At 40.3% G+C, this 26731-nt stretch overlaps 1 protein-coding gene across 1 annotated transcript; it reads left to right on the top strand.

Annotated features, from left to right (window-relative positions):
* Nucleotides 1–310: 310 nt before the first annotated feature.
* Nucleotides 311–25604, top strand: CCDC174 (coiled-coil domain containing 174). The gene is made up of 11 exons (XM_044656869.1): nucleotides 311–395; nucleotides 11365–11469; nucleotides 12582–12682; nucleotides 13658–13716; nucleotides 14740–14920; nucleotides 18356–18463; nucleotides 18917–19050; nucleotides 19436–19530; nucleotides 20266–20398; nucleotides 21561–21707; nucleotides 24366–25604. The coding sequence occupies exons 1-11, from the start codon at nucleotides 354–356 to the stop codon at nucleotides 24647–24649; spliced, it is 1389 nt and encodes a 462-aa protein (XP_044512804.1). The 5' UTR covers nucleotides 311–353; the 3' UTR covers nucleotides 24650–25604.
* Nucleotides 25605–26731: the final 1127 nt, after the last annotated feature.

Raw genomic sequence — 26731 nt, 5'->3', positions numbered from 1 at the left:
TTTTCTAGCACACCCCAGATCCCAAAACAGAGCTGGAGTGGATTAAGGCTAAAGAGTGAAGCCCTCGGGGAAAACAGAGATCACACTAGCAGAACCGGTCTAGGATGGCAAAAGCAGTCTCAGGGCTCCATCACTCCCTCCCACTCCTCCTTAATGCCACACTTCCCTTCCCAAGATGGCGCCACCCAGCTACCACCTCATTTTGTGTCACTGTCGGGAAAGTCACCTTCGCCTCGCTTTACGGCACTACCGGAAAGATCATTTCCGGCTGAGTCTGACTGCCTGGGGAAAGAGAAAGTATCTGGTTTGGAGGGAGTCCTGTACAGCCGGGGCTTCCCGGGACGGCGGTGACCATGGATCGCAGGAAGAAGCCACTAGACGTCACGGCCTCCTCGGTGAGTGCGCTGAGCTCGGACAGCCCCGGACCGGGCCCCTCGGGGCTCCTCTAGATCCTAGGCTCCCTAAGGGCACCCTCCCGGACCTCAGGTTCTGCATGGCCCTACAGATCCCAGGCTTTCCGTGATCCCCTTCCCCTTGTCTCCCTCCCACCCCGGGACCTCTGTCTCCTCATGGCACCCCCAGATTCCGGCCTCCTCTTAGACCCCCCCTTTCCCGTCTGTCCTCCCCTCTGTCCTCCCCAGAACCTTGGGCTCCCCATAACCCCTCGGTGCTCCCCTCGGAGCACCTCCTTCCCTTTCATCTAGGCCTCTCAGTCTAGGTGTCATCTTAGACTCCTCACTCACACCGAACCATATAGCCAATCCATTCTCTAGTTTTGCTATTTCTAACTTTTCAGCGTCTCCCCCATAGCTCTCCTCTTCACTGACCCAGTTACCTCCTCAGTGCACGCCTTCGTTTCCTCTCCTCCGAACTATAAACAGCCCTTTATAGCTAGCCTCCCTGCCGCTAGTCACTCTTCATTGCGGTCCACCCTCTATTCATCTGCCAGAATGACTAAAGCTACGGGTCTAACTAAAAAAATAAAATAAAATAAAAAATCACTGCCTTCAAGACTCTGCTGAAGTTCTACCTTCTGTAAGAAGCCTTTCTCAGTCCCCTTAATCTTAGTGCCTTCCCTATGAGATGACCTTCAGTTTATCCTGTCTAGATCATCTTGTTTAGACATAGCTGTTTGTGTGTTGCCTCCCCCACTGGACAGCGAGCTCTTTTGAGGGCAAGGGCTGTTTTCCACTTTATTTTTTATCACTAATACAGTGCCTGACATATAGAAGGCTCTTAACAAATGCTAGTTGAGCAGCTGACTGGCGTAATTAAAGATAATTAGAGTAGCTGAAGTGATGTGGTCATTGATCTGGTAAAAAGAAATTACTCAACGTAAATTTCTTTGAATTTTCCCTAAGGGCAGCCAGTGAAATGAAAGGCAACAGTGGAAAGAGTATTGGCTGCTAAGTTCATATCCTACCTCACCAACTGGTTGACCCATTATCCCTCGATCTTTCCTCTGGGTCCAAAGGGGGGGGGGGGAGGGAAATCAAATCCCTTTTTCATGTGGTAGCCCTTTATACACTTAAAGATAGCTATCATGTTTACCCCCCCCCCAACCCCCAAGCCTTCTCCTCTACACAAGAGTGCCTTCAACTGATCTTTCCATAGCATGAATTCAATGCTTTTCATCAATTTAGTTGTTTTCTATATATTCTCTAGTTTTTCAAATATCTTCCTAAGCCCTGAACCTAAAACTGAACAATGTATGTAAATGTACAATTTAATGTACAATGTAAATGAACAATTTAAATATGCTACAGCAGGGTCGTCACTTATTCCTGGAAGCTCTATCTCCATGCCCAACATATCCCACTGTTTTTTGGGATGGGGGGGCTAGCATGTATATGACTCATTGAACCTATAGACTAATTTAAAATCCAGTTCTTTTTTATCTTATTTTATTTTTATTTAAATATTTTTCCATGGTTACATAATTCATGATCCATCCCCTCTGCTTTCTCCTCCCCCATCCCAAAGCTGACAAGCAGTTCCACTGGGTTATACATGTATCATTGTTCAAAATCTATTTCCATGTTATTTGTATTTACAGTAGAGCGATTCTTTAACATCAAAACTCTAATCACATACCTTTTGCATCAATCATATATTTTTCTAATGCATTTCTGGTTCCACAGTTCTTTCTCTGGATAGCTTTCACTCTTCATTGCGGTCCATATGGATAGCTTTCTTTCTCCTAAATTCCTCTGGATTGTCCTGGATCATTGCATTGCTGCTAGTAGAAAAATCCATTACATTCAGTTGTACCATAATGTATCAGTCTCTGTATACAATGTTCTCCTGGTTCTGCTCCTTTAACTCTGCACCAATTCCCGGAGGTCATTCCAGTTCCCATGGAATGCCTCCATTTCTTTATTCCTTTCAGCACAATAATATTCCATCACCAACATATACCACAATTTGTTCAGCCATTCCCCAATCAAAGGGTATCACCTCATTTTCCAATTTTATTGTCACCACAAAGAGTGCAACAATGAATATTTTTGTACAAGTCTTTTTCCTTATTATCTCTTTGTGGTACAAACCCAGCAGTGGTATGGCTGGAGTAAAGGGCAGGCATTCATTTAAAGCCCTTTGTGCATAGTTCCAAATTGCCCTCCAGAATGGTTGGACCAATTCACAACTGCACCAGCAGTGTATTAGTGTCCCAATTTTGCCACATCCCCTCCAGCATTTATGACTTTGCTTTACTGTCATATTGGCCAGTTTCCTAGGTGTGAGGTGGTACCTCAGAGTTGTTTTAATTTGCATTTCTCTAATCAAGAGGGATCTAGAACACTTTTTCATGCGCTTATTGATAGTTTTGATTTCATCCTGTGAAAACTGCCTATTCATGCCCCTTGACCATTTGTCAATTGAAGAATGATTTGATTTTTTGTAGATTTGACTTAGTTCCTTATATATTTGGGAAATTTAACCTTTGTCAGAGAGTTTTGTTATAAAAATGTTCTCCCAGTTTGTTGCTTTCCTTCTAATTTTGGTTGCATTGGTTTTGATTGTACAAAAACTTTAATTTGATATAATCAAAGTCATGTCATCTTACATTTTGCAGTGTTCTCTATCTCTTACTTGATCTTAAATTCCGTTCTTTCCCACAGATCTGACAGGTATACTAATCTATGTTTACCTAATTTATTTATGATTTCACTCTTTATATCTAAGTCATTTACCCATTTTGAATTTATCTTGGTATAAGGCAGGGGTCAGCAACCTTTTTGGCCACGAGAGCCATAAACTCCACATGTTTTAAAATGTATCTCTTTGTGGTACAAACCCAGCAGTGGTATGGCTGGAGTAAAGGGCAGGCATTCATTTAAAGCCCTTTGTGCATAGTTCCTCAGAGTTATTTTTTTTTTAAACCCTTGTACTTTGGTGTATTGTCTCATAGGTGGAAGATTGGTAAGGGTGGGCAATGGGGGTCAAGTGACTTGCCCAGGGTCACACAGCTGGGAAGTGGCTGAGGCCGGGTTTGAACCTAGGACCTCCTGTCTCTAGGCCTGACTCTCACTCCACTGAGCTACCCAGCTGCCCCCCTCAGAGTTATTTTAATTTGCATTTCTCTAGGGACATGAATACATGAGAGCCGTACAGTGCTCACAGTGTGCACTCCTATAACAGTGCCTGAAAAAAAATTGACTTTATGGCTCCTGCAGAAAGAGCCATATCTGGCCCTCAAAAGAGCCAAATATGGCTCAAGAGCCATATGTTTCTGACCCCTGGTATAGGGTATAAGATGTTGATTTAAATCTAATTTTCTCCATACTGTTTTCCAATTTTCCCAGCAGTTTTTGTCAAATAGTGAGTTCTTGTCCCAAAAGCTAGGATCTTTGGGTTTATCGAACACTAGCTTACTGAGGTCATTTATCCCTAGTCTATTCTACTGATCCTCCCTTCTGTCTCTTTGCCAGTACCATATTGTTTTAATGACCACTGCTTTATAGTACAGTTTAAGATCTGGTACTGCTAGGCCACCTTCCTTCATATTTTTTTCATTATTTCCCTTGATATTTTTGGTCTTTTGTTCTTCCAAATGAACTTTGTTATAGTTTTTTCTAATTCAGTAAAAAAGTTTTTTGGTAGTTTGATAGGCATGGTACTGAATAAGTAGATTAAGTTGGGTAAGATTGTCATTTTTATTATATTAGCTTGACCTACCCAGGAGCACTTAATGTTTTTCCAAAATTGTTTAGATAGAGCTAGTTGTAATTCTGTGAAAAGTGTTTTGTAGTTGTATTCATATAATCCCTGTGTTTGTTTTGGCAGATAGATTCCTAAATATTTTATATTGTCTAGAGTTATTTTAAATGGAGTTTCTCTTTCTAACTCCTGCTGCTGAATTTTGTTGGAAATATATAGAAATGCTGATGACTTATGTGGGTTTATTTTGTACACTGCAACTTTACTAAAGTTGTTAATTATTTCCACTAGCCTTTTAGTAGATTTTCTGGGGTTCTTTAAGTATACCATCATATCATCTGCAAAGAGTAATAGTTTAGTCTCCTCACTGCCTACTTTTAGTCCCTTCAGTTTTTTTCTTCTCTAATTGCTACTGCTAATGTTTCTAGTACAATATTGGATAAAAAGAGGTGATAATGGGCATCCTTGCTTCACTCCTGATCTTATTGGGAAGGCTTCTAACTTGTCCCCATCGCAGATAATAATTGCTGATGGTTTTAAATATATACTGTTTATTATTTTGAGGAATGACCCTTCTATTCCTATACTTTCTAGTGTTTTCAGTAGGAATGAGTGTTGTATTTTGTCAAAGGCTTTTTCTCCATCTATTGTGATAATTATGTGATTTCTGTTGGCTTGATTATTGATATGATTAATTATGTGGATGGTTTTCCTAATATTAAACTTGTAGTTTATATAATGTTTTTGCACATTATGACATAATACCCGTATTAGCTGCTGGTATTACCATACTTCTAACAGATCGAAACCTAAATACCACTTTCTTTGACCCTGCTGGAGGGGGTGACCCTATTTTATACCAACACCTATTCTGATTTTTTGGTCACCCGGAGGTTTATATCCTAATTCTGCCCGGGTTCGGAATTATTTCCCATATTGTAACATATTACTCCGGCAAAAAAGAATAACATAATGTTATTACAAACACCTTGCACTCCTGGTGTAAATCTCAGCTGATCATAGTGAATAATCCTCAAGATCACTTGCTGTAGTCTTTTTTGTAGTCTTTTTGCTAAGATTTTTGCATCTGTATTCATTAAGGAGATTGGTCTGTAGTTTTCTTTCTCGATTTGTGGTCTGCCTAGCTTTGGAATCAGTACCATATTTGTCATAAAAGGAATTTGGTAAAACTCCTTCTTTGCTTATTTTTTCAAATAAGTGTATATTATTGGGATTAGTTGTTCTTTAAATGTTTTTTAGAATTCACTTGTGAATCCATCTGGCACAGATTTTTTCTTAGTAAGTTCCTTAATGGCTTATTCAATTTCTCTTTCAGAGATGAGATTGTTTAAGAGTTCTTTTATCTCTTTTGTTAATCTGGGCAATTCATATTTTTGTAAATATTCACCCATTTCACCTAAGTTGTCATATTTATTGCCATACAGTTGAGCAAAGTAGTTCTTAATAATTGCCTTAATTTCCTCTTCATTAGAATAAGATTCCCCCTTTCATCTTTGATACTGTTAATTTAATTTTCTTCTTTATTTATTTTTATTAGATTGACTAGTACTTTATCTACTTTATTTGTTTTTTTTTTCAGAGTACCAGTTTCCAGTCTTATTTATTAGTTCAATACTTCTTTTATTTTCAATTTGATCAATTTCTCCTTTAATTTTTAGGATTTCCAATTTAGTTTTTATCTGAGGGTTTTTAATTTGTTCTTTTTCTAATTTTTTTAATTGCAAGCCCAATTCATTGATCTTTGCCCTTTCTATTTTCTTGGAATAGGCACTCAGTGATATAAATTTTCCCCTGAGTACTGCTTTGGCTGTATCCCATAGGTTTTGATATGATGTCTTCTCACTGTCATTCTTTTTAATGAAGTCTGTAATTGTTTCTGTTTTCTTCTTTGATCTACCTATTTTGGATAATTAGATTATTTAATTTCCAGTTAACTTTAAATTTGCCTTTTCATGGACCCTTATTAATTATAATTATATATTCCCTTTCACTCTATTCCTTTAAACTAGTGTTTTGCTTTTTGTCACCTCCTCCAGTTCCCCCTCCCTTCTATTACCGCCCCCTCCTTCCCTTGCCTTGTTTTCCTTCTACTTCTCTATAGGATAAGGTAGAATTCTATGCCCCACTGAGTATACTTATTTTTCCCTCTCTAAGCCAGTTACAAAGAGAGTAAAGTTTAAACATTGCCTGTCACCACCCTTATCCTCCCCTCTCTATACTGGTTTTTCTAGTCTTTTTATTTTATATAATTTACCCTATTCTATGTCTCTCTTCCCTTTCCTCTCAGTGCAACTCTCTCTTTCAGCCCTTGATTGATTTTTTACATGTCATTCATATGCATACACATCATATACACATATACATATCATTCCATATCATCACATTTACATATACATCATATCATCATATATCATAATATACATCATATTATCATAATCAGCTTACTTTTCCACCCTCTTTCTGAGTAAATTCCCTCTACCTTCTCTACTACTGAGAGTACTTCTCGAGAATTATAGAAATCCTCCTTCCATGTAGACATATAAACATTACTACCTTAATGAGTCCCTTAAAATTTCTCTTTACCTTTCTGGGCTTCTCTTGTGTCTTATATTTGGCCTTCAAATTTTTTGTGTAGGTCTGGCTTATTCTTCAGGAATACTTGGAAAACTTCTATCTTATTGAATGACCATTTTTTTCCTCTGAAAGAGTATACTCAGTTTTGCTGGATAGGTGACTCTGGGTTGCAAACCCAATTCTTTCACCTTCCTGAATATCATATTCCATCCCTTCCAATCCTTTAATGAAGAACAGTGATTCCCAAAGTGGGTGCCACTGCCCCCTGCTGGGTGCTGCAGAGATCCAGGGGGGAGTAGTGATGGCCACAGGTGCATTTATCTTTCCTATTAATTGCTATTAAAATTTTTAAAAAGTTAATTTCCAGGGGCACTAAGTAGTATTTTTTCTGGAAAGGGGGTGGTAGGCCAAAAACGTTTGGGAACCATTGATGTAGAAGTTGCTAGGTTCTGAGTGATCCTGATTATAGCTTCCTGGTATTTGAATGGTTTCTTTTGGACTGCTTGAAGTATTTTTTTCTTGGCTTGGTAGCTCTTGAATTTGGTTATTATATTCCTGGAAGTTGTCAATTAAGGATTTCTTTCTGGAGGTGATCTGTGAATTCTTTCAATTTCAATTTTATTTTCTTGTTCAAAGATCTCCAGGAAGTTTTCTTTAATAATTTCTTGTAATATGATATCCAAGGTTTTTTCTTCATCATGGCTTTCAAGTAATCCAATCATTCTTAGGTTGTCTCTCCTAGATCTGTTTTCTAGGTCATTTGCTTTATCAATAAGATATTTCATATTTTCCTCTTTTTTTTAATTCCTTTGATTCTACTTTATTGTTTCTTGATTTCTCATGAAATTATTGGTTTCTAGATGGTCATTTCTGATTTTTAAGGCCTGGTTTTCCTGACAGTTTTTGGTTCTCCTTTTTCATTTGGTCCATTTCTTCTTGCATCACTTTCATTTCTCTTTCCCACTTTTCCCCTTCCTTTTTTATCTAATAATTGGTTTTTGAAGTCTTTTTTTGAACTCTTCCAGAATCTTTGTCCAATTCATATTTTTCTTTTGGACTTTGGGGGTGTTTCCTTTGCTTTCACCAGTGATTCCCAAAGTAGGCGCTACCGCCCCCTGGTGGGTGCTACAGCAATCCAGGAGGCGGTGATGGCCACACTTTTTTTGTATTACATTCTATTCTGAGTTCAATAAATAGTTTCATAATTTCCAGAGGGCACTAAGTAATATTTTTTCTGGAAAGGGGGCGGTAGACCAAAAAAGTTTGGGAACCACTGGCTTTCACTGTTCCTTTCTTTCTGCACTTTGCTCTTTGTCTCCATAAAAAGTCTTTAGAGTTAGGTGCTTTTTTGATTGTTTGCTCATTTATCCTATCTAATTATAGGCAGGATCTGTTTCCTGGGGAGTTGGGGTACCCTCTTAACCTTCAGTCCTTCCTTGATGTTATTTTCAGCTTATTTCTGGATTGTTACTTGTTTACCTGATGGTCTGAGAGCTGAGAGCTCTGAGTCACCTCCCCCTGCTGATTCAACTGACCCTTGAGATGCTGATATATTAAAGAATTTCCTCAGGCTTGGGTGTAAGCTTTTGATCTCAGTCTGAACTTGATCAGGTCAGGTGCTGATCAGATTCTAGCCCTAGGCTTAGGCTCACATATTTTTTTTTTTTTTTTTTTTTGGTCTCAAGGTGTTCTTAATTCAATCAGGTATGCCCTTGATTGCCCTGTACTGGAACTCTACCCTTAGTTTTGGGCAAAAAGATCCTGGGGAGGCTCTCCCCTGAGAACTGTGTCCTCACCCCAAGCCCAGACTGGGATTCCTAGCTTCGCTCTGGGCTGATACAGAATAGGCCTTCTTCAGCCCAGATTGGCAAACTTTAACACAGCTGATAGGAGATGACTTTTCAATCAACAAAGAAAAAAGCAGGAGCAAAAAGATACTTGAATGGGATAACATGGGATCCTGAGATACATGCTAATAGTGTGCCAATTTATAGCTAAGTTCTAAACATAATATTTTCCTGTTTTTGCTTATTTGAAGCTAGAAGGGACCACAGGAAATTATCTAGTTGACCTCTTTTATTCTACAGGTAAAGACATTGAGACCAAAGAAGTAAAATAATTTGCCCATGCTCAGCAAGTATGTAGAAGAGCCAGGATTATAACTCATGCCCCATTTCATTTTTATTTTTATTTTTATTTTCTCTTACTTTAGACTAGTCAAAAGTTTACTCTGAGCCATTTTTGTCTTGTTAATTTTTTCATCTGTGATTCAGACACAGAGGTCCCTTTCTATGGTTCAGATGACTACGGAATCTCTGAGATGTAAAAAAAAAAAAAAACCAGCAGCCACCACATCCATTCTGTGCCTGAATCCCCTCTATCCATCCCAAAGAAATTACCAACCAGTCTCTACTTGAAGGCCTCTAGGGGTGCCATCTTATAAATTCCACATTTCAGTCAATCACTTAGCATTTATTAAATTTTTATTCTGTGGCACATTTTTTTCTAAGGGCTAGCATACAAAGAGAAAGCAAGAACAGCTCCTACGTTTAAGGACCTTACATTTTTTTTTCATGGCTTATTAGGTCATGATGGATTTTAAAGACATTACATTTTAATGGAGCAGATAATATAAGAAAATCAAAGCATAAAAGATAAACAGAGTATTTGGAAGAGATGTCACTAGCAGCTGGAGGGACCAGGAAAAACCTACCAAAGAATATGACAGTTGAACTGTGTCTTAAAAGGAGCCAGAGATTCTAAGAGAGTAAGATTAGAAAGGAGAGCATTCGAAACATAGGGAATATAAACATGGGAAAAGTACAAAGTCAAACAGAAGAGGTAGAGTGTGAGGAACACTAAGTAGACAAGCATGGTGCCTCATTGAGTGTGAGAGGAATAGAATGTAAGAAGATTAGCAAAGTAGCCAAGTTATGAAGAATTTTAAATGCCAGAGGACTTTGTATTTTATCTTGAAGGTAATAGAAGCCACTGGAATTTATTGAATAAGGAGGTATCATGATCTTATTGACACTTTAGGAAAATCACTTTAGTAGCTAAGTGGAAAATGGATTATACTGTGGGAAGAGACTCCATGCAAAAGACAAATAAGGATTATTACAGCAATCTAAGCAAGAGGTGATAAGAGCCTGAAACAAGATGGTGACTGTGTGAGTACTGAGAAATGTCTAAGAACAATATTGTAGAAAAAGAAATGATGAGATTTGACAATCAACTGAGTATTTTGAGTGAGTGAGAAATAGGAGTTGAGGGTAACATTAGGGTCGGGGTTTACAGTGCCAGTAAAATGATCATGGCTTCAGCAGGAAAACAAAGTTGGGAAGAAGGTAGGGTTTGAGGGGAAGGATGAGTTCTATTTTTATCATATGAGTTTAAGAACATTCAGTTCCATAGGGAGTTGGACTGGTGTTTGGGAGAGAGAGAGACTAAGTAAGATTAAATAAATAGATTTAAATAGATTTAGGAATCATCTCCATGAAGATAATAATTGAACTGTTGGGAGCTGATGATTTAATATATAAAGAAAAAAGAAGAAGACCTAAGACAAAGCATTGAGATACCCACAGTAGGCATGACATGGATGGTGAACCAATGAAAGAGACTAAAATGAAGCAGTCAGACTAGTAGGAGAACAAAGAGAAGTCACTCCTGAAAATCCAAAGAAGAGAGAATGTCCAGAGAGAGAGTGGCTAAACAATGTCAGATACTATAGCCCTTGGTTTGGGCAAAAGATTGAAGCTTGGGTCTTTGATTTAATATCCAACTCTCTTTACACTGCCATACTGTCTCTAGTAAGTAATCATATCAGAAATCTCCTTTGCTTTGTTAGTCAAAGTATACTTATTAAATTTGCCTATTTTAAATTCTTCGATAATGTTATGAATCTCAGTATAGTAGTACTTGATATTTCATTGTATACATGTCCCAAATTATGTTAAACCACTCCCTAATTTATAGATATCTCCTTTGTTTCTGCTTTCTTGCTACTACAAAAAGTTCTGCTCTAAATATGTTGTTGTGTATATGGTCTTTCTTTGTGTCTTTGACCTCGGAATGTATAACTAGTGAGATCTCTGTATCAAAAACTATGGACCTTTTCATCACTTCTTTAGCAAAATTCCAAATTGCTTTCCAGTATAGTTGGGTCATTTCATAGCTTCAAAGGTTTGTGTTTCTACAACCCCATCAATGTCAGCTTCCATCTTTTGTCATCTTTATTCAATTTGCTGAATATGAGGTGAAACATCAGAGTTGCTTTGATTTTCATTTTTTATTCTTTAGTTTTGGTGCATTTGGTGTTAATATTAGTTTGTGATTTGAGAACATTATTATTAAGTTGCATTTTTGTGTTAGAGAGCTTCTTGAGATCTTTCAAAGTGCTACCCAGTTTCCTAAATGAAACCTAGCCCACCTAATCTTCTCTTATTCAATTTGTCCAAGATATATACTGTGTGTATTTATACATATAGATTTAATAGGATTAACTAAAAGACTAACTCAATAAGCTATCCATATAACCACATACTCATTTTTGCCCATTAGGCTTATTTAAAGTTAAGAGGTAATGATTTTTTATTTTTGTTCTAGTTAGTTGACCTCAAGGCTGAACTTTTCCGAAAACAAGAAGAATTTAAACAAGAAAAACTTCTCAAAGATGCTGGAGTTCCAGGGAAACCAAAATCAGCCAACAAGGTAGAAATCCAATATTTATTTATTTGTAGTAATAAAACTTTTTCACAGCAATAGATACTTTCTCCTGAACCCAGAGGGTAGCAAACAATGTTTTGTTATCAATAATAGATCTTACATAATCCCAGAGTAAAAAAATCCAGGGGAGATTCCAAGTAGGAACAGAAAAATAACAGAAATGTCGTGGTTGGGGCCCTAAAAGAGTTGGTAGTGGCTTTCAGATTTTAGTGGTTTAACAACATTTATTTTGTTAAGTATGTACAATAAACATTGTTCTTCAGATATGTAGTTTTCTGAAATTAGAGCACTGATTGAGGTGGTAATTAGGTGGGAATAGATTAATGCTGCTAGTGATACTATGTGTAGGAACAGCATAAGAAGATTAGGTGTTTCCATTCCAGCAAGGCTGTGGAATGCCCAATGCATCCTAGTTTGAAAGGTCTTTGGGAAACCATAGCTTAGAAATTGCCAGACATGTAGCCTGCTCCCTAGCATGAGAAAAACAAATATTGTATGTTCTTCCAAGAAAATTACTGATGTAAGAGTTCTGCGAGAAGAACATATATTGTATACAAAATTGGGTCACGTTGAATTGACATATTACCTGTAATTTATTATCCTATAGAAAATTCTGTTCAGAACCATTGAAGCAATCTAAATCTATCATTTCTATCTTGTAAATCCTTACTAACCATTGTCCCTGAAAAAAGGTTTACCTAATCCCTTAGCCTACGTAATTTTCCCTATAAAGTATGTAACCCAAATCATTAAACTTCGGCACTGCCCATTGAGAGGACTTTTGTATGTTTGTCTATCAGTCTGGCAGTTTGACCCTCCTGTAATCCCAGAACCATTTTTCTCATCTTAGTTCTCCCCTAGTTTCTCATCATTGACCCACAAGTAATTTATCAAGCAGAACTCAACAACTATATGTAGAAATTTTTAAGATATCAGTGTCTCTGAGTTCCCACTATGTGGCACCATAAATGTGTTTTATATTCCATTGACTAATTATTAGCCTTCTCTGGCTAATAAGTAACTAATAATAAGCTAATAAGCTTACGGACAATCATGTGTTGGGTTTTTTTGTGTTTTGTTTTTTTTTAATTCCCCAGAAACCAAGTATCTGGAACAAACAGAATGCTGGTGTTTCAGAACGGGCTGAAAAAGATGCTGAACAGAAATCTGAAGAGCAAAAGACATTAGATAAGTCAAGGTAATGTCAAACCCCAGAAAACACAGATTTTCATTTCCTTTAAGTCTTAACTTTAGCCTGTAGACAAAGAACCTAACATGCTAACAAGATGGATGTTTGCCTAATTGAATAGAAGCCCCCAAGAAAAAGGAGATCAATATTGCTTGCTCCTTGAGTTTTCTATCTGTTGAAGTCAGTATGGCACTTACTTGTCATCCTAAAGGAATGATGGTTCAGTGTTTTAGCTCCCTAGTCCAGTTTAGTTGTGGCAGAAGTCTCTGGGATCATCTGTCCCACCTGGTCCTACTTACTCCTGCAAGAAAAGAAACCTCACCAGAACTAATGGACAGAATACCATTCCTTTAATGGAATGCCAGTGAGTTGTCTGATCTTATTTGAGTGCTGGATGATGAGTAGAGGTGGTGTTCCATCGTCTAGAAAAGGCTGGGCTAAGAATCACTAGGGCCTCCCAATTCTTTCTGGCTTTGTGACTCTGAACAAGTCTCTGGACTCCTTTTTACTCATTTGTAAAATAAGGAAAATACCAGTAGTTGTACTTGCCCTCACAGAAGGGTTGTGAGGCTCAGCTGATACATATCTATAAAGTGCTTTACACTGTAAGTGATCTATATGTGTCAGCTCTTGTTGTAATTGGTCTGGGTCATAGATTGCTCCTACCAAAAGAATGTGCATTGTAATAATATAAACACCAGTGTGAGGAGCCACTAACCCACAGGTGACCTGGCTATGGATTCCTGGCAGTTGAGGCTAGACTATGAATTCCACTGTTTTAAAATTCTACGAAATTTTAAATTCTATTTAAATTCTATAGCATTTTCTTGTGAGTGTGTGGGCCCCTATTCTGAAAGTTGCTGATAGAATATTTGAAGACCTCTCACCTCTTCGCCACTTAATGCCAGTTGTAGTTTGGGGTGTTTGGTAACTCTTAAGTAGCCTTACTCTATTTATTTATTTATTTTGAACACTTTTCTTTAGGGAAAAATTAGAAGAGAAAGCCAAATTGTATGAGCAAATGACTAAAGGAGACTTCTTAGGTGAGTATATTGAGAGATGATGGGTTTCTAATTCTGTCTTTTCACATAGAACTCTATTGAAATAGGTGTCTTGTTTTTCAACAACAGTAATAATGGGGAAGAAAGATGCCAATTATTCAAAATCCAGTTGGCTTCTTCTGTACATACACAATAGAAAAAGAATTGAATCAAATAATCAATATTTATTAATCTTTTGATTCCATACATAGAGTTAATCAGTCAACAGAAACCTATGCTAGGCACTGTGATGGGAACTGGGGATACAAATACAAAGAAGGAAATATTCTTGGCTTGGATAGGAACTTCCATTCCATGCTAGGTGTTGTGTCACATTTTGAAGAGCTTTCAAGACAGTGCTCCTATTGACTCATATTTCTCCTCTTTGCCTCATTCATAGTAGTCTTTGAATAAATCTTTATTGAATGATTAGATAGGATTCCTATGACTCTTTTTTAACCTTAAATTTAGTTTAACAAATTTACATAAAATAGTTTCATAAATTTGTTTATAAAATAGGCCAAGTAAAGTTCACTCCACACACAGTGATATAATTCTTCCCACTCACATTGAGAATGTCTTATATAGATGCTCTTGGTCTTCCCCCAAACTGGTGCCCTCTTGCATTGGTTTCTCTGTAATAGTAGACAGAGAGGACTCATTCTGTTCCTGTCCTCTGTCATTGGCCCAGTGTTTCTCCGAAACTTAACCATTGTGTTCTCTGGCCAATGACATTGTCACTGGGCATAGATTCCTCCAAAAGTCAGTTTTTATTGATAAGACAGTGGACAGCTGTAGAATCTTGAAAGGCTTTTTTCTTCAGGGCATTTTAAATAGATATGGAATTGATATCCAGCAGTCTGTGTGTGTCTTTGTAAAAGTGCACAAGGAGAGTTCAGGCATTGTCCAATAAACCTGTCAAGGGGAATGTCAGCCATCATAGAGAAGAATGTGACTCTTTTGTATTGATTTCTAACTAAGTGTGTTCTTTGATGTAAAATATCAAAAAATTGATTTTTCTCTCAGATGAAGAAACAGAGGAGATGTACCTTGTGGATTTCACCCAAAAGATCATAGACAAACGGAAAGAAGTACAGGCCTTAAGCCTGAACAAAGAATCTAAAAAGACAACAGCAAAGGAGGCAGATGGAGATGAAGGTCTATCTGAAGTAGATATCCCTCCTCCCCAAGACCCCAGTGAAGAATGGTTTGTAGCATTTATATATTCACGCTTCATTATAGCACACTCACTTTTTTCCTTTCTTCTCATGGTTTTTATTACTGCCATACTCTCCCTTCCTCACTTTTTTTGTTTTATCTTAGTGGTGATATTGGTTTCCAAGTACTTTGTCAGTCAAGATTCTAAATGAAATTCTTTGCCTAAAGAGCTCTTGGAAGGAGATGTACTTTGTCTGATGAGAATTATAGTGGGAAAACCACAACCTAAGATGTTGGCCCTATTCTTCTCCCCTTACTTAATCTTATTCTTTATTTGCCTTCTGCCTTGAAGCCTTCCGTCTACATTCTAGCTAGACCTAGTCTCTTACTCTCTGTCTGTTTCTGCATCCCTCTTTCTCCCTCTTTCCTCCCTCTTCTCTCCTCCCTCCTCTCTCCTCTGATAATTGAGCATTTAACTATATTAACACTCATTTGGTCCTAGGATGATTGGTTGTCTTTTTCTTTTTTTTAATGAAATGCTTACTTTCTGCCCTAGTGACAACTCTAAGACAGAATGACAAGGTCTAGGCAAACAGGGTTAAGTGACTTGCCCAGGGTCACACAGCTAGGAAGTATCTGAGGCCAGATTTGAACCCAGGACCTCCCTTCTCCAAACCTGGCTCTCTTACTACTGAGCCATCCCTGATTGATTGTCTTTTCACATGCATATGCCTCATTTCCTCATTTAGATTATAGCTTCTTAAGAACAAGTACCATTTCCTATCTTCCTGGTCCCATCAGTAACCTAGGGCAATCAATATTTGCTGATTGACTGGTAGGTTTTAACTCTGTATATATCAGACTTCTATAATCCTGGAAACTTGGTTTTCCCCACGTTCCTTAGGAATGAAATTCATCACAGAAACCTCATATCTTTTGAAAGGTTTAATGCCATTGTTCTTTTATTAACACCATATTATCACAAGCAATTTTTTAGGGATCTGAAGAGTTTGGGAGACAGTTGAAGGTGTTGCATGCCACCACATGGTAAAAGGAGCTGCTTTACCAGCATCTCTTATCGCCTTTTTGTTTTTAAATTAAGCTCTAGAATTCTAATTGCTCATAAAAAGTACTCTGTAGTTAAGATCCAGGTGGTGGATAATCTTTCAGCAATGATACTGTAAATAATGATGAAGGCCATCTGGCAAGATCTTTTTTTTTATCCCTTTCAATTTATTCATTAAAAAAGAAACTACTTAGACAGTTAGACATTTTATTTCTTGTAGTAATCAGCTTAGGACTGCAGTGATGAATTCCCAGACATTCAGTTTTTAATTCATGATTTGAATATTGAGATCTCAATCTGTGTATTTGCTTTCTACATATTTGGGAGAAAGAGCATTTAAAGAATTCCAAACTGCATCTTAAGTATGCATATGGGCCTGACTTTTTAATCAGTCAGTAAATACACAAGGATTTACTGAGGTCTTGCCCTGGCATAATAGAAGAACCACATGATTTGCTATCCAAAGCCCTGGATCCTAGTGACTGTCACCATCAGCTTTGAGATCTTGGACAAGTCATTTAACTGTTGGTTGTCAGTTTTCTTCTTTGGAAATTAAGGAAGTTGGAGTGGTCATTAAGGGATCTTCGAGCCCCTGCCAGTATTTATATTCTGGAGCTCTGTCTTATGTCCCTAGCATTGTACTAGCCACTCTGGGATATAGAGGGCTAGGGCCTGGCCTGGGATTTCATTGGAATAAATTTCTACCTTTTCTGAAACTTCTAGTTGTAGAGAGTAGCCTAAAGCCTTGAGAAGTTTAAGGGACTTACCCAGTATGTGTCAGAGGTGGGGCCTGGACCCAGGTCTCCCTGGCTCACCACCTTTCCTAACAACCACCCTTTGTCTCTGTCAAGATATAAAGCACAAATATCACACAAGGTTAGGGAAATGGCTTGGTGCAATGAAAAGAACACCAATTCTGGAGTCAGAGAACTTGAGTTCAAATCCTACCTCTGATTACTATCTGGGTGACCTTTGGCAAGTCACCTAAACTCCTTGTGCTCTGGTTTCCTTATCTGTAAAATGAGGAAGTTAGACTAGATCCCCTCCCAGATCCCAGCTGGCCCTGGTTATACTTCCTTAGATTCTTTGTTCTTAAGGAATTTATAATCTTTTAAAATTATCTTTTCAGTTCTGTCAATCAATCACACAGTTTAATGTCTTCAGGGAAGGTCAGTTTGGCAGTGTGGAAAAGGGCTAGACTAGGAGTCAGAGGACCTGGCACCAGTTCTGCCACTAATTCACTGTGTGACTTTGAGCAAGTTTTCTTACTGAGCCTCATTTTCTTCATCTTTTAAACAAGGGAGTTTGATTTGGTGATGCCTTAAGACCAGCTTTGAAATTCTAAGTATTGGGGCAGTCAGGTAGCAGCGCAATGCCAGGCCTAGACTCAAGAGGTCGTGAATTCAAATCTGGCCTCAGACACTTCCTAGCTGTGTGATCCTATGTAAGTCACTTAACCTTAATTACTTAACCCTTTCTGCTCTTCTGTCTTAGAATTGGTACTAAAACAGAAAGTAAGGATTTAAAAAAGAAAGAAAGAAAGAAGGAAGGAAGAAAGGGGAAGGGAAAGGAGGAAAGAAGGAAGGAAGAAATCCTAGTTATCAATTGTACATTGGTCAAGTTGTACAAATAAATATTTTTCTATTCTCTTTTGCCTTGTTTTTTTCCTTCCTTCATAATTTTATAAACTTTATGAATTGGGCAAAAGTAAGAAAAAAGGAGGCCGAGAATGGAATACAAGAACTTGTTGTCCAGGCAGTTTTTATAGTACTGAGGATGCCTCTGCAATGCCCCAATGTAAAAATAATACAATACCCTGACCTCATAAAAATGGAAAAATCTAAGGGGAAAGCAACAATCATAATTATAGCTCACATTTGGATAGCTATTTATACTCTGTGAAACACTCCCCTTACAGCAGCCCTGTATGTTTAATTGTGCAAGTATCACCCCCAATTTATAGATGGCGAAACAGGCCCTGAGAGGTGAGATGATCTCCATCTCCTAACTCCAGTTCCTGCACTCTATGCACTGTAGGATAGAACAGGGATGAAGATTGGAAGAAGCTGGGTGTAGAATAAACTTAAAGAGGGAATATGATATAATTTAGGAAATTTCCATCCACCTCTGGACTATGCATTAGCAGTCTTGAACTATAACAGTATTTGTTAGAAATCAGAGGCAAGAAAGACCCAGTTCTCTAAAAGTTCTTAATGTGAGAGTAGAAGGTAATGAATCTATTGTGTGTCAAACTTAAATTTTTAAAAATATTTTCTTTAAAGGCTTACAATCAGTAAGTCAGAATGGTCTTTAGACAACGGATTACTTTATTCTTTACTGAGCACTAACTTCCTGCTTTAGGAAAGCATTCATCTGAAATTACAGATCTTTCCTGACATTTCTTTTTTCTCATTTCAGGGTTGATTATGTGGATTCTTTAGGCCGTTCTAGACGCTGCATGAAGAAAGACTTGCCAGGCCTTTTGGAAATGGATAAAAATCTTCGGGGAAAGCTGTACGTGTCTTTGTAAGAACTCTATACTGGTGCTGTATAAAGGGAGCTCTGTTATAAGGGAGTGTTTCTGATATCTCAGTGGCCAGAGAGCCTAAGAGACCCATAGGGCACACTCCACTCTAGAGTTAGGCAGGCTCCGTATCCCCCCAAGTCTTCAGAGGCTCCTCATTGGTGCATTGAGGGGGTCAGACTCTGTGACTCGGGTCCCTCCCAGCTCCAGATCGATGATCCTCAGATGTGAAAGACCCAGTTTGTGCTGCCTCTTTAAGTTGGCAAAGCTGTAATCTCACACAGTCTGTGCCCTGCTGTCACCTTTTCAAATGAAATGGTGTCCCCATGAGCCCTCTCTTCTGTGGCTCTCACAATTTATCCACTCTGAATTAGGGGATAGAACCGCCGATCTTTCAGTGACGCACAACTCGTATTGGAAGGTCATGCTGCTGGTTTTCTTGTTTGTTTGACTAGGTACGTTACTGACAAAACTCTGTTGTCTGAGGACATGAAAAGAGAGCTCCAGCGACAGCAGTGGGAAGAGGAGGAAAGAGAGGCCCTGAGCAGACCAGTGGGGCCCGTCCATTACGAGGACATTCGAGAAAATGGTGTGCTGGTTTTTATCCTGCTTTATCATCTTGAATTAAAGTTAGAGATGTGGGGGGAGAAATGAGTGGTGATCGGCCGCTGTAATGAAAACCGCTCATCAACTTCAAGGAAGCCTGTTGACTCATAACCAAAGAGAAATGGGAAAGTTCTGTAGTTATTGATTAATAATTATGGATTAACAATCTCTGTTTCACCTACTTGTTTTTTGCCAAGCAATATGGATGTTGGATGGATGGATGTAAAATAGTGTTTATCAGTTTTTTGTCTTTATTTGGGCTCGGGTCTTTTCCTTTCTGACTTTATTGGGATACTGAGTTGATGTAACTTGAGCCTTCCTAGAAACCGAGGAAGCACAATCTCTCATTCAGCTTTTATTGATTTCAGAGGCCCGACAGCTTGGCGTTGGCTATTTTGCCTTTGCCCGGGATAAAACCATGAGAAACAAGCAAATGGAAACGTTAGAAATGCTGCGAGAACAGGTAGGAGGTTCCAAGCAGACGCTCCGCTTTCTGCGGCCAGCTTTTCCTTGTCCTGCTGCTCTTTGGGAAGAGACAGCTCAGTGAGCTCAGAGGCAGGGCCGAGAGCGGCTGCCCGGCCGCGGCTGCTCTGATGTTTAGACGTCCCGAAAGCCGCCTCGCTTTCAGTCTGCTTGAGCAATTCAGCATTGAAAGAGAGGCTGCGGAGGGCCAGGCCGAGGCCGAGAGAGAAGGCGGTCAGTGTGGCGTGCCCAGGGCCGGGCCCTCCCCCAGCTCCGTCTCTCTTCCAAGGCAGAGCGGCTCTTGTAGACGAGGGCCTTCTTTTCCCAGCGGGTGCTCCTAGATGGCCTCTATGCTCCCTCTGACTGAAATTTTCTGTTCTATAACTTTGTGGATGAATATGATGAGTTTATGTTGTTTTAGTTCTTTTTTAAATATAATCAAAATGGGGCAGCTAGATGGCTCTGTGCATAGAGTCATGCCTGGAGAAAGGGGTCCTGGGTTTGAATCTGACCTTAGGCACTTCCTATCTATGGGACCTGGGCAAGTCACTTAACCCCAGTTGCCTGGCCCTTACTGCTCTTCTGCCTTGGAACTGATACTTTTATCAATTCTGAAACAGAAGATAAGGGCTTTAAAAAAAAAAAGAATAAAGAAATATTCAGAAGGTGCAAACAGTATTTCCTCTAGTCATTTAAATATAAGCTTCATTTTTAACCAAAAAATACGTTTGTTTAGACTACAGACCAAAGAACCAGACGAGAGAACATCAAAGAAAAGAGAAAAGCTTTGCTGGATGCCAGACTTGCAAAACTGAGGCAAAGAAAGATGAAGAAGCTAAATGACGATGGGGCTGAAGAAGAGAATGGAGGTACGTCGTGCTACATTCTTTCTTTTTTTTTTTTTGTAACCTTACTTTCCGCCCTAGTAATAACTTTAGAACAGAAGTTCAAGGGCAAGATGGTTACATGACTTGCCCAGCATCACATAGCTAGGATTTATCTAAGGCCAGATTTGAACCCAGGTCCTCCCACCTGCAGGCCTAGCATCTATCCGTTGTGCCACCAAGCTACCCCACATGCTATATGTATTTCTGAACTTGAAAGGGAAAAGTTTCAGTGTTTTATTGAAAAGGTAGGCAAGTGAAACTGATTGCTTTAGTTTTCTCCTCTCATTTTTTTAGTAAATAATGCAGAATAAGCAAACTTGAAGGCTTGTTTAAAACAAGAGCATTTAGTCATTCCTGGGAAACTTATCTTAAAAACACAGAAGTTTTAGCAACATTCCTTTATGGTCAACTATAAAAACCCATGAGTTGTATATCCTATAAATTTGTCGTTGTAGCCTATATTTTGATTAAACCAGTGTCAAATGGAAGTCATTTGTGACAAACGTTTTTACTGTCACTTCATTGTTAATTAGATGGTGTGTTTGCATGTACATGTTTATGCTCATGTACATATTTTACTCTTGTATAAGCTGAATAAATTCCATCTAGCTGGGCCAAAGTTTTGGGGAAAGTTTAGGAATTTTTAGTCATTTTTTCCAAAGTATAATAAAGTAGAGCAAACCACAGAGGCCTGTTCTAAGGTCCTGTCCCTTTAATGCCCCAACCTCTTGTGTCTTTAACTAAGAAAGGGATAGAACCATAAGCTGCTAGTAAAAATGAATAATTTGAGGGACTTCTGGTTTGATTTTTAATCTGTGTTAGTGTGTTTTAGTAAACATTTTTTAAACATTTCTTTATTATTATACCACACATTTACAAATCCAGATAAAGCAAGCATTTCCATATATAAAGAAAAAGAAGATATTACAGAAATGAATACAGATCTCCTACATATTTAACTGGCTTTTTCTTTATATCTACATAATAGGTCCTGTCTCTTAGTGTCCCAACCCCTCGCCACCCTTCCCACATCACATAGTTTAGTGTGTATTATTTTGTGAACTTTTTTCTAAAGGGATATGTTTAAGCTGGTGTTATTTAACTCTTGTCATAATATTGTATTTTTACTTCCCACCCCAAACAGAAAAAGAGGTTATTGGGCCTTTCCCACCTGAACCAGAACCAGAACGGACCCCCATTACCCAAAGGAGCAAAGTAGAAGTCATCATCCAGGAGAGAAAAGACACCAAGCCAGGCGTCCCTTATGTCCGCGAGTGGGACCGAGGGAAAGGTAAGGAGGCCGATCAGATGAGCAAGTCCTTCAGAGGGTTTTTGTGCCTACAAGAGGGCTCTCTTTGGGGCATCTCGGCCCGGCCTGGTCTTCCCCCATGCTCGGCCTGCTTGGCCTCTCGAGAGGCTCCTGTGGCTTCTCTTGGCACTCTCTGAGCTCTGCTAAACCTCCAGCGTGGCGTCTCCTAGCCTTGCTTGGCCCACTTTGGGCCCAAAGAGTTGGGAGACCTTTGTCCAAAAAGAAGAAAAGAAGAGCCACAAGTGATCCCAGTCCACAAAGTCATTTTAGGGATCATTTCTAAGTGTTCTCATTCCTGCTGCCCTCCCGCGGCCACAGCCCGATTTCACCTTCTAACGCTTTTGGAGTCAGAAGTGACGGGTTTAGGGTCTGAGTTTACTCCCATGAACTTTGGCTTCCTTTCCTGTCTTTGTGGGAGCTCCCTCCTGGGGTGCCTCTCGGCAGACCCGGGAGCTCAGCCGCTTTCTGCTCCTGAGATCCTCCCCCACCGTGGCGGAGGAAACAGTTAGAAATAAAGGCGAGCCTCGGAGGAGAAGCCTGCAGAGCCTGCGAGGACGCTCTGGCCAGGAGCAGTGCCTCCGCCTCCTCTCCCTCCGGAGGTCTCTCGAAACTCCGGCCTTAGTCGATGTTTGCCGAGTTCTTGTGGCTCGTCCGCTCAGGATCCCTTCCGGTGTCTGGCCTGGCCCAACCTGGACATTTCTGTGGCTGGAGGCTCTGTCAGATGTCGGACTTGCTCGTCCTGCTCTTTCGTCGTGGTTGTCTCTGCACCGTGATGGAGCACTGATGTAGGACCGCGCAGATCATTATGCTGCCATTTACATTTGTTCATCAAATCGTTTTTGTTTTGGTTTAGTCAATTCAGTCACATGCAAAGTTTCATGACCCCATTTGGGCTTTTCTGGCAAAAATCCTGGAGTGGTTTGCCATTTCCTTCTCAGCTCATTTTACGGATGAGGACACCGAGGCTGACCGATTTAAGTGACTTGCCCAGACTCACAGAGCTACGAAGTGTCTGAGGCCAGATTTGAACCCAGGACTCCAGGCCTGACATTCTCTCCACTGTGCATGCCGCCTCGCTGCCCCAACTTATCTTCCTGCTCTCTTTTGTGTCACTTCCATTTTCAAACACGTCCCACCGTCCTCCCTTCCCCAGCAAACTGTTCCTTGTACTAAAGAAGAAAGAGAAGAAAAAGCCCAATTCTTCAGAACTCACCCATCGGCCCATCGGCCGAGGCTGCCAGTATCCCACGTCACACCCCCGAGGCTCCCATCCCTGCCCAGAGGGGCAGGACAAGGGCCGCCGGACGGCAGCCTCCCTGCGGCCAGGGCCCGGCTGTGCCCCTCCCCAGCCCCACCGCACCAGCCCATCCTCCGTGTTTGTCGGCGGACGCAGATTTTCCTCTTTCTTTCCTAGGGCCGAGTTTGGTCGTGAAAGGAGCCGCGTCTGTTCTTCTGTTTGCTTCATTCCGTGTACGTCGTTGCTGTCGGGCGTTCTTTCTGCTTCGGCTTCCTTCTTCCTGCCCCGCTTCTCAGAGAACACGATTCTGGGGCGCTCACAGACCCCCCTTGTCTAGCTGCCATTCCCCTCTTGGTGGCCGTCTGCCGCTGCTACAGAAATGCTGCCCTCTCTTTTCGGTGTCTGTGAGACTTTTTTAATGCTTCTGAGCCCCTCCGGGGGGCGCCCAGCCTGGAGATCGGACCGAAGGCGACTCGACTCACTTTCTTAGCGTGATCTGAAATGGCTCCCCGGGACGGTCGTACGTCGCCCGCCTTGTTGCAGGCCATCCAGGGATGCCAGTTCTCCTGTCCTGTCCTCTTTCCGGCTGGGAGCTAGAACCTCCCAGTTGTCTGGGCCTGGCATATAGTGGGGGTTTAATGATAGGTTCTGATTGGTGGATAAGATCATAGACCCAGAGCTTAAAGGGGCCCCGGAAGTCTCTAGGCCGATGCCCTCATTCTGTAGGTGAGGAAGCAAAGGCCTGGGGAGGCTGGTTCAGTGGCCTGCAGGCCACAGCGAGGGATGTATCACAAGTGGGATTTGAACCCAGATTCTCTGGTGGCGGGCCAGTGTTGCTTAGTTTGCATTTCTTTCATCATTAATAGTTTGGAATAGTCTTTCATATCTTTAATAGTTTGAATTTCTTCAGAGAATCATCCCTTTCCTTTGATCCCTCATCCACTAGGCTCTTGGTCTTGTGCCAGTTTCCTTTACATCTTGACCCCTACAGATATTTAAGGCAAAGGTTTATTTTTTTTTCCAACTATTTCCTTTCTTATCTTACTCGCATTGATTTTTTTAGTGCAAGTTTTTTTTCAATTTCATTTATTCAAAATTATCTATTTTATTTTTTGTGAATGTCTCTGTTCCTCGCTTAGTTACAATTTCTTCCAAGCCATAACTAGGAAAAAGAGGCACTCTGGTCCTTATGATGTTTTAATGAATGCCTTCGATTACTGTGGAGGTCTGAAGTTTACAAAAGCACTTTGTAAAATACATAATCTGATTTTTAAAATTACATAAATTTCTAGCGTCCAAAGTTGCTTACCAAACATAAATGAATTCCCTTTTTAGATAAAGAATAATACGTGATATTTGGGGAGTAAAATACTCTAAAAGGTTTTTTTTCTTTTTTCCTCTAGAATTTTCTTTCGGACACTGGACAAAGAAGCAGTCAGAACTCAGGGCTGAAAGAGATCCCGAGTTTGCCCCACCGTCGGATTACTTTTTGGGTCAGAAGAGAACTGGTCATTTCAGTGGCCAGACTTGGAACCACGCTGGACCTTCACATGACACCTCAGGGCTTGACTCTAGCCAGAGCAGTGAATCCACCCCGAATACTTTCCCCAATCCACCAAGACAAGCCCCAAGCCCTCCTTACCAAAGTCTGGACGATATGCTCTCCTATTACAAACAAGTGACATAAGTGTGAAGAGTCCTCACACAGCAGCTTCTGCTCTGTTGACTCCCTTCTTTGAAGGAAGAATTTAAATTTCATAACATTTATTTTCTCCCCCTTGCTCCTTCCGTGGGAGGTGAGATCACTGCGTGGTCAATAAAGAAATCTAAGTTATTCAAACACTTAATATGGAAAAGAAGAGACCAGGAAAAAGGAGACCTGAGGAATTCTGCTGCTCCTGGGCTGAACCAGCGTGTATCATTCTAATGGGATTAAAGCGCAATTGGAATTGTAATGGAAATATTCTTTCATATTTGAAATATTAGAATGGATTCTGAGCAAAAAAAAAAAAATCCCTGTGCCTTCCTGTTGCCGAGTCTTCCTGTTGTAATAGTTGCGGTCCGCTCTTTAGGAGCGTACTAGACGTGGCAAATGGTTATCCTGAAAGGATTCCACTTGCAGATGGGTTCATTTTAGTAAGTTAAGAAGAAATCTTCCCTGTGAAGCGATGTTAGGGAGGTGAGGCAAGCCGGGCATTCCATACCCAATTGGACCGCCCGTCTGAGAAAATAAAGCTGCCGAGCCTCAGGCTGAAACAGTCCAGGCCAGCTGCTTAATTAGAGCGGGCCTCGGTGGGAGAGTCATGCCAGGCCCAAAGAATGAGGCCCGAGTTCAAGGCCTGCCTCTGCCGGCCCTGGGTCAGCCCCTTCTCTCCCCCAGGACTGCACAGAAGTTGCCTGGCTGCCTCCGTCAAAGGAGTTTTCCTATCAGGAGCTCCTAAGAAATGTTTCATTTTTAAAGATCTTAAGTGACTATCACAGGACCTAGAATGGGACCTTGTACATAGCAGGCCCTCAAATAAGTATGTGTTGACTGAATGTTAGACCAGATAGTCCGTCTAGTCAGAACACACTGAAAACAGGACTTATTTCTCATAGTTATTGGTATTCATTAGAATGGACATTTATTACCAGCCACAGAAACAAAGGATAGAGCACTGGGCCTGGAGTCTGGAAGATACATCTTCTCGGGTTCAGATCTGGCCTCAGACACTTCCTAGCTGGGTGACCCTGGGCAAGTCACTTTACCGTTTGCCTCAGTTTCCTCAGCTATAAAATGGCCTGGAGAAAGAAATGGCAAACCACTCCAATATTTTGCCAAGAAAACCCCAAACTAGGTCACAAAGAAATAGGAGTGAAGAACAAAAAAACTTCATATTAGGATATTTGGATTTTTCATCTTCTCTTCTCTTTTTCTGGGTCTAGGTCATTGTGGGAAGCATGTAAGACAAAGTCACTCCCTCTCTTTGCCCCCAAATGTCAGTGTTTATTTGGGAGACTAGCACCAAACCAAAATGATAAAATGCAGAGAGAAGACCATCTCTCCCATGAGGAGCCCTCAGCCACCTCTCATCCCCCGCACCCCAACCTAAAGCAGCAGGTTCTTGCAGGCGAGATCCACATTCTCATGGGGTCAGGAGTTGGAAAACAAAGCCCAAAATTCTTCTCCAGACAGCCAAAGTCTCTTTAGCTTCTTATATACTTGATCAGGCCCTGAGAAAATGAATGGGCCAGATGACTGCAGCCACCATACAGAAAGTTCCAATTAAAAGGAGAGAAGCCCCCTTCTCAGCTCTAGATTTGGAGTCAAGAAGATCTGTTTGAATCTTGCCTCCTAGACACTAGCTGCGTGTCCCTAGACAATACTTGCCTCAGTTTCCTCACTTGTAAAAGGAGGATAATAGCACCTACTTCAGGAGGTGGTTAAGGATCCTAGGAGATAAGTAAAGTGCTTAAAATGCTCCATAAACACTAGCTTTTACCAGTCGGTTGTATTGCTAAGTATTTGTGTACTCGAATGGATCTATGATCTGTTGTTCCCTCTACTGATTCAGATCACAATTTATCCTGCCCATTACCCTCTGTGGGTGTCATTCCTTGGCATCCACCATAGAGCATCTTCCAAGGGTGGGAGAGGCTTCCCTCTCTATTCAAATGGAGTGAAAGAAATAAAATTCAAGGTGAAAATAAAGTTAAAAAAAAATAAAAAAGCAAAAGAAAATGCTGGTGATTAAAAATCAGAAATGTAAGAAAGATGTTGGTGGGAAAC

The sequence above is a fragment of the Gracilinanus agilis genome, chromosome 1, assembly GCF_016433145.1.
Source record: "Gracilinanus agilis isolate LMUSP501 chromosome 1, AgileGrace, whole genome shotgun sequence".
Lineage (NCBI taxonomy): Eukaryota > Metazoa > Chordata > Mammalia > Didelphimorphia > Didelphidae > Gracilinanus > Gracilinanus agilis.
Note: the sequence above shows the minus strand (reverse complement) of the source record. Positions and strands in the feature narration are given on the sequence as shown.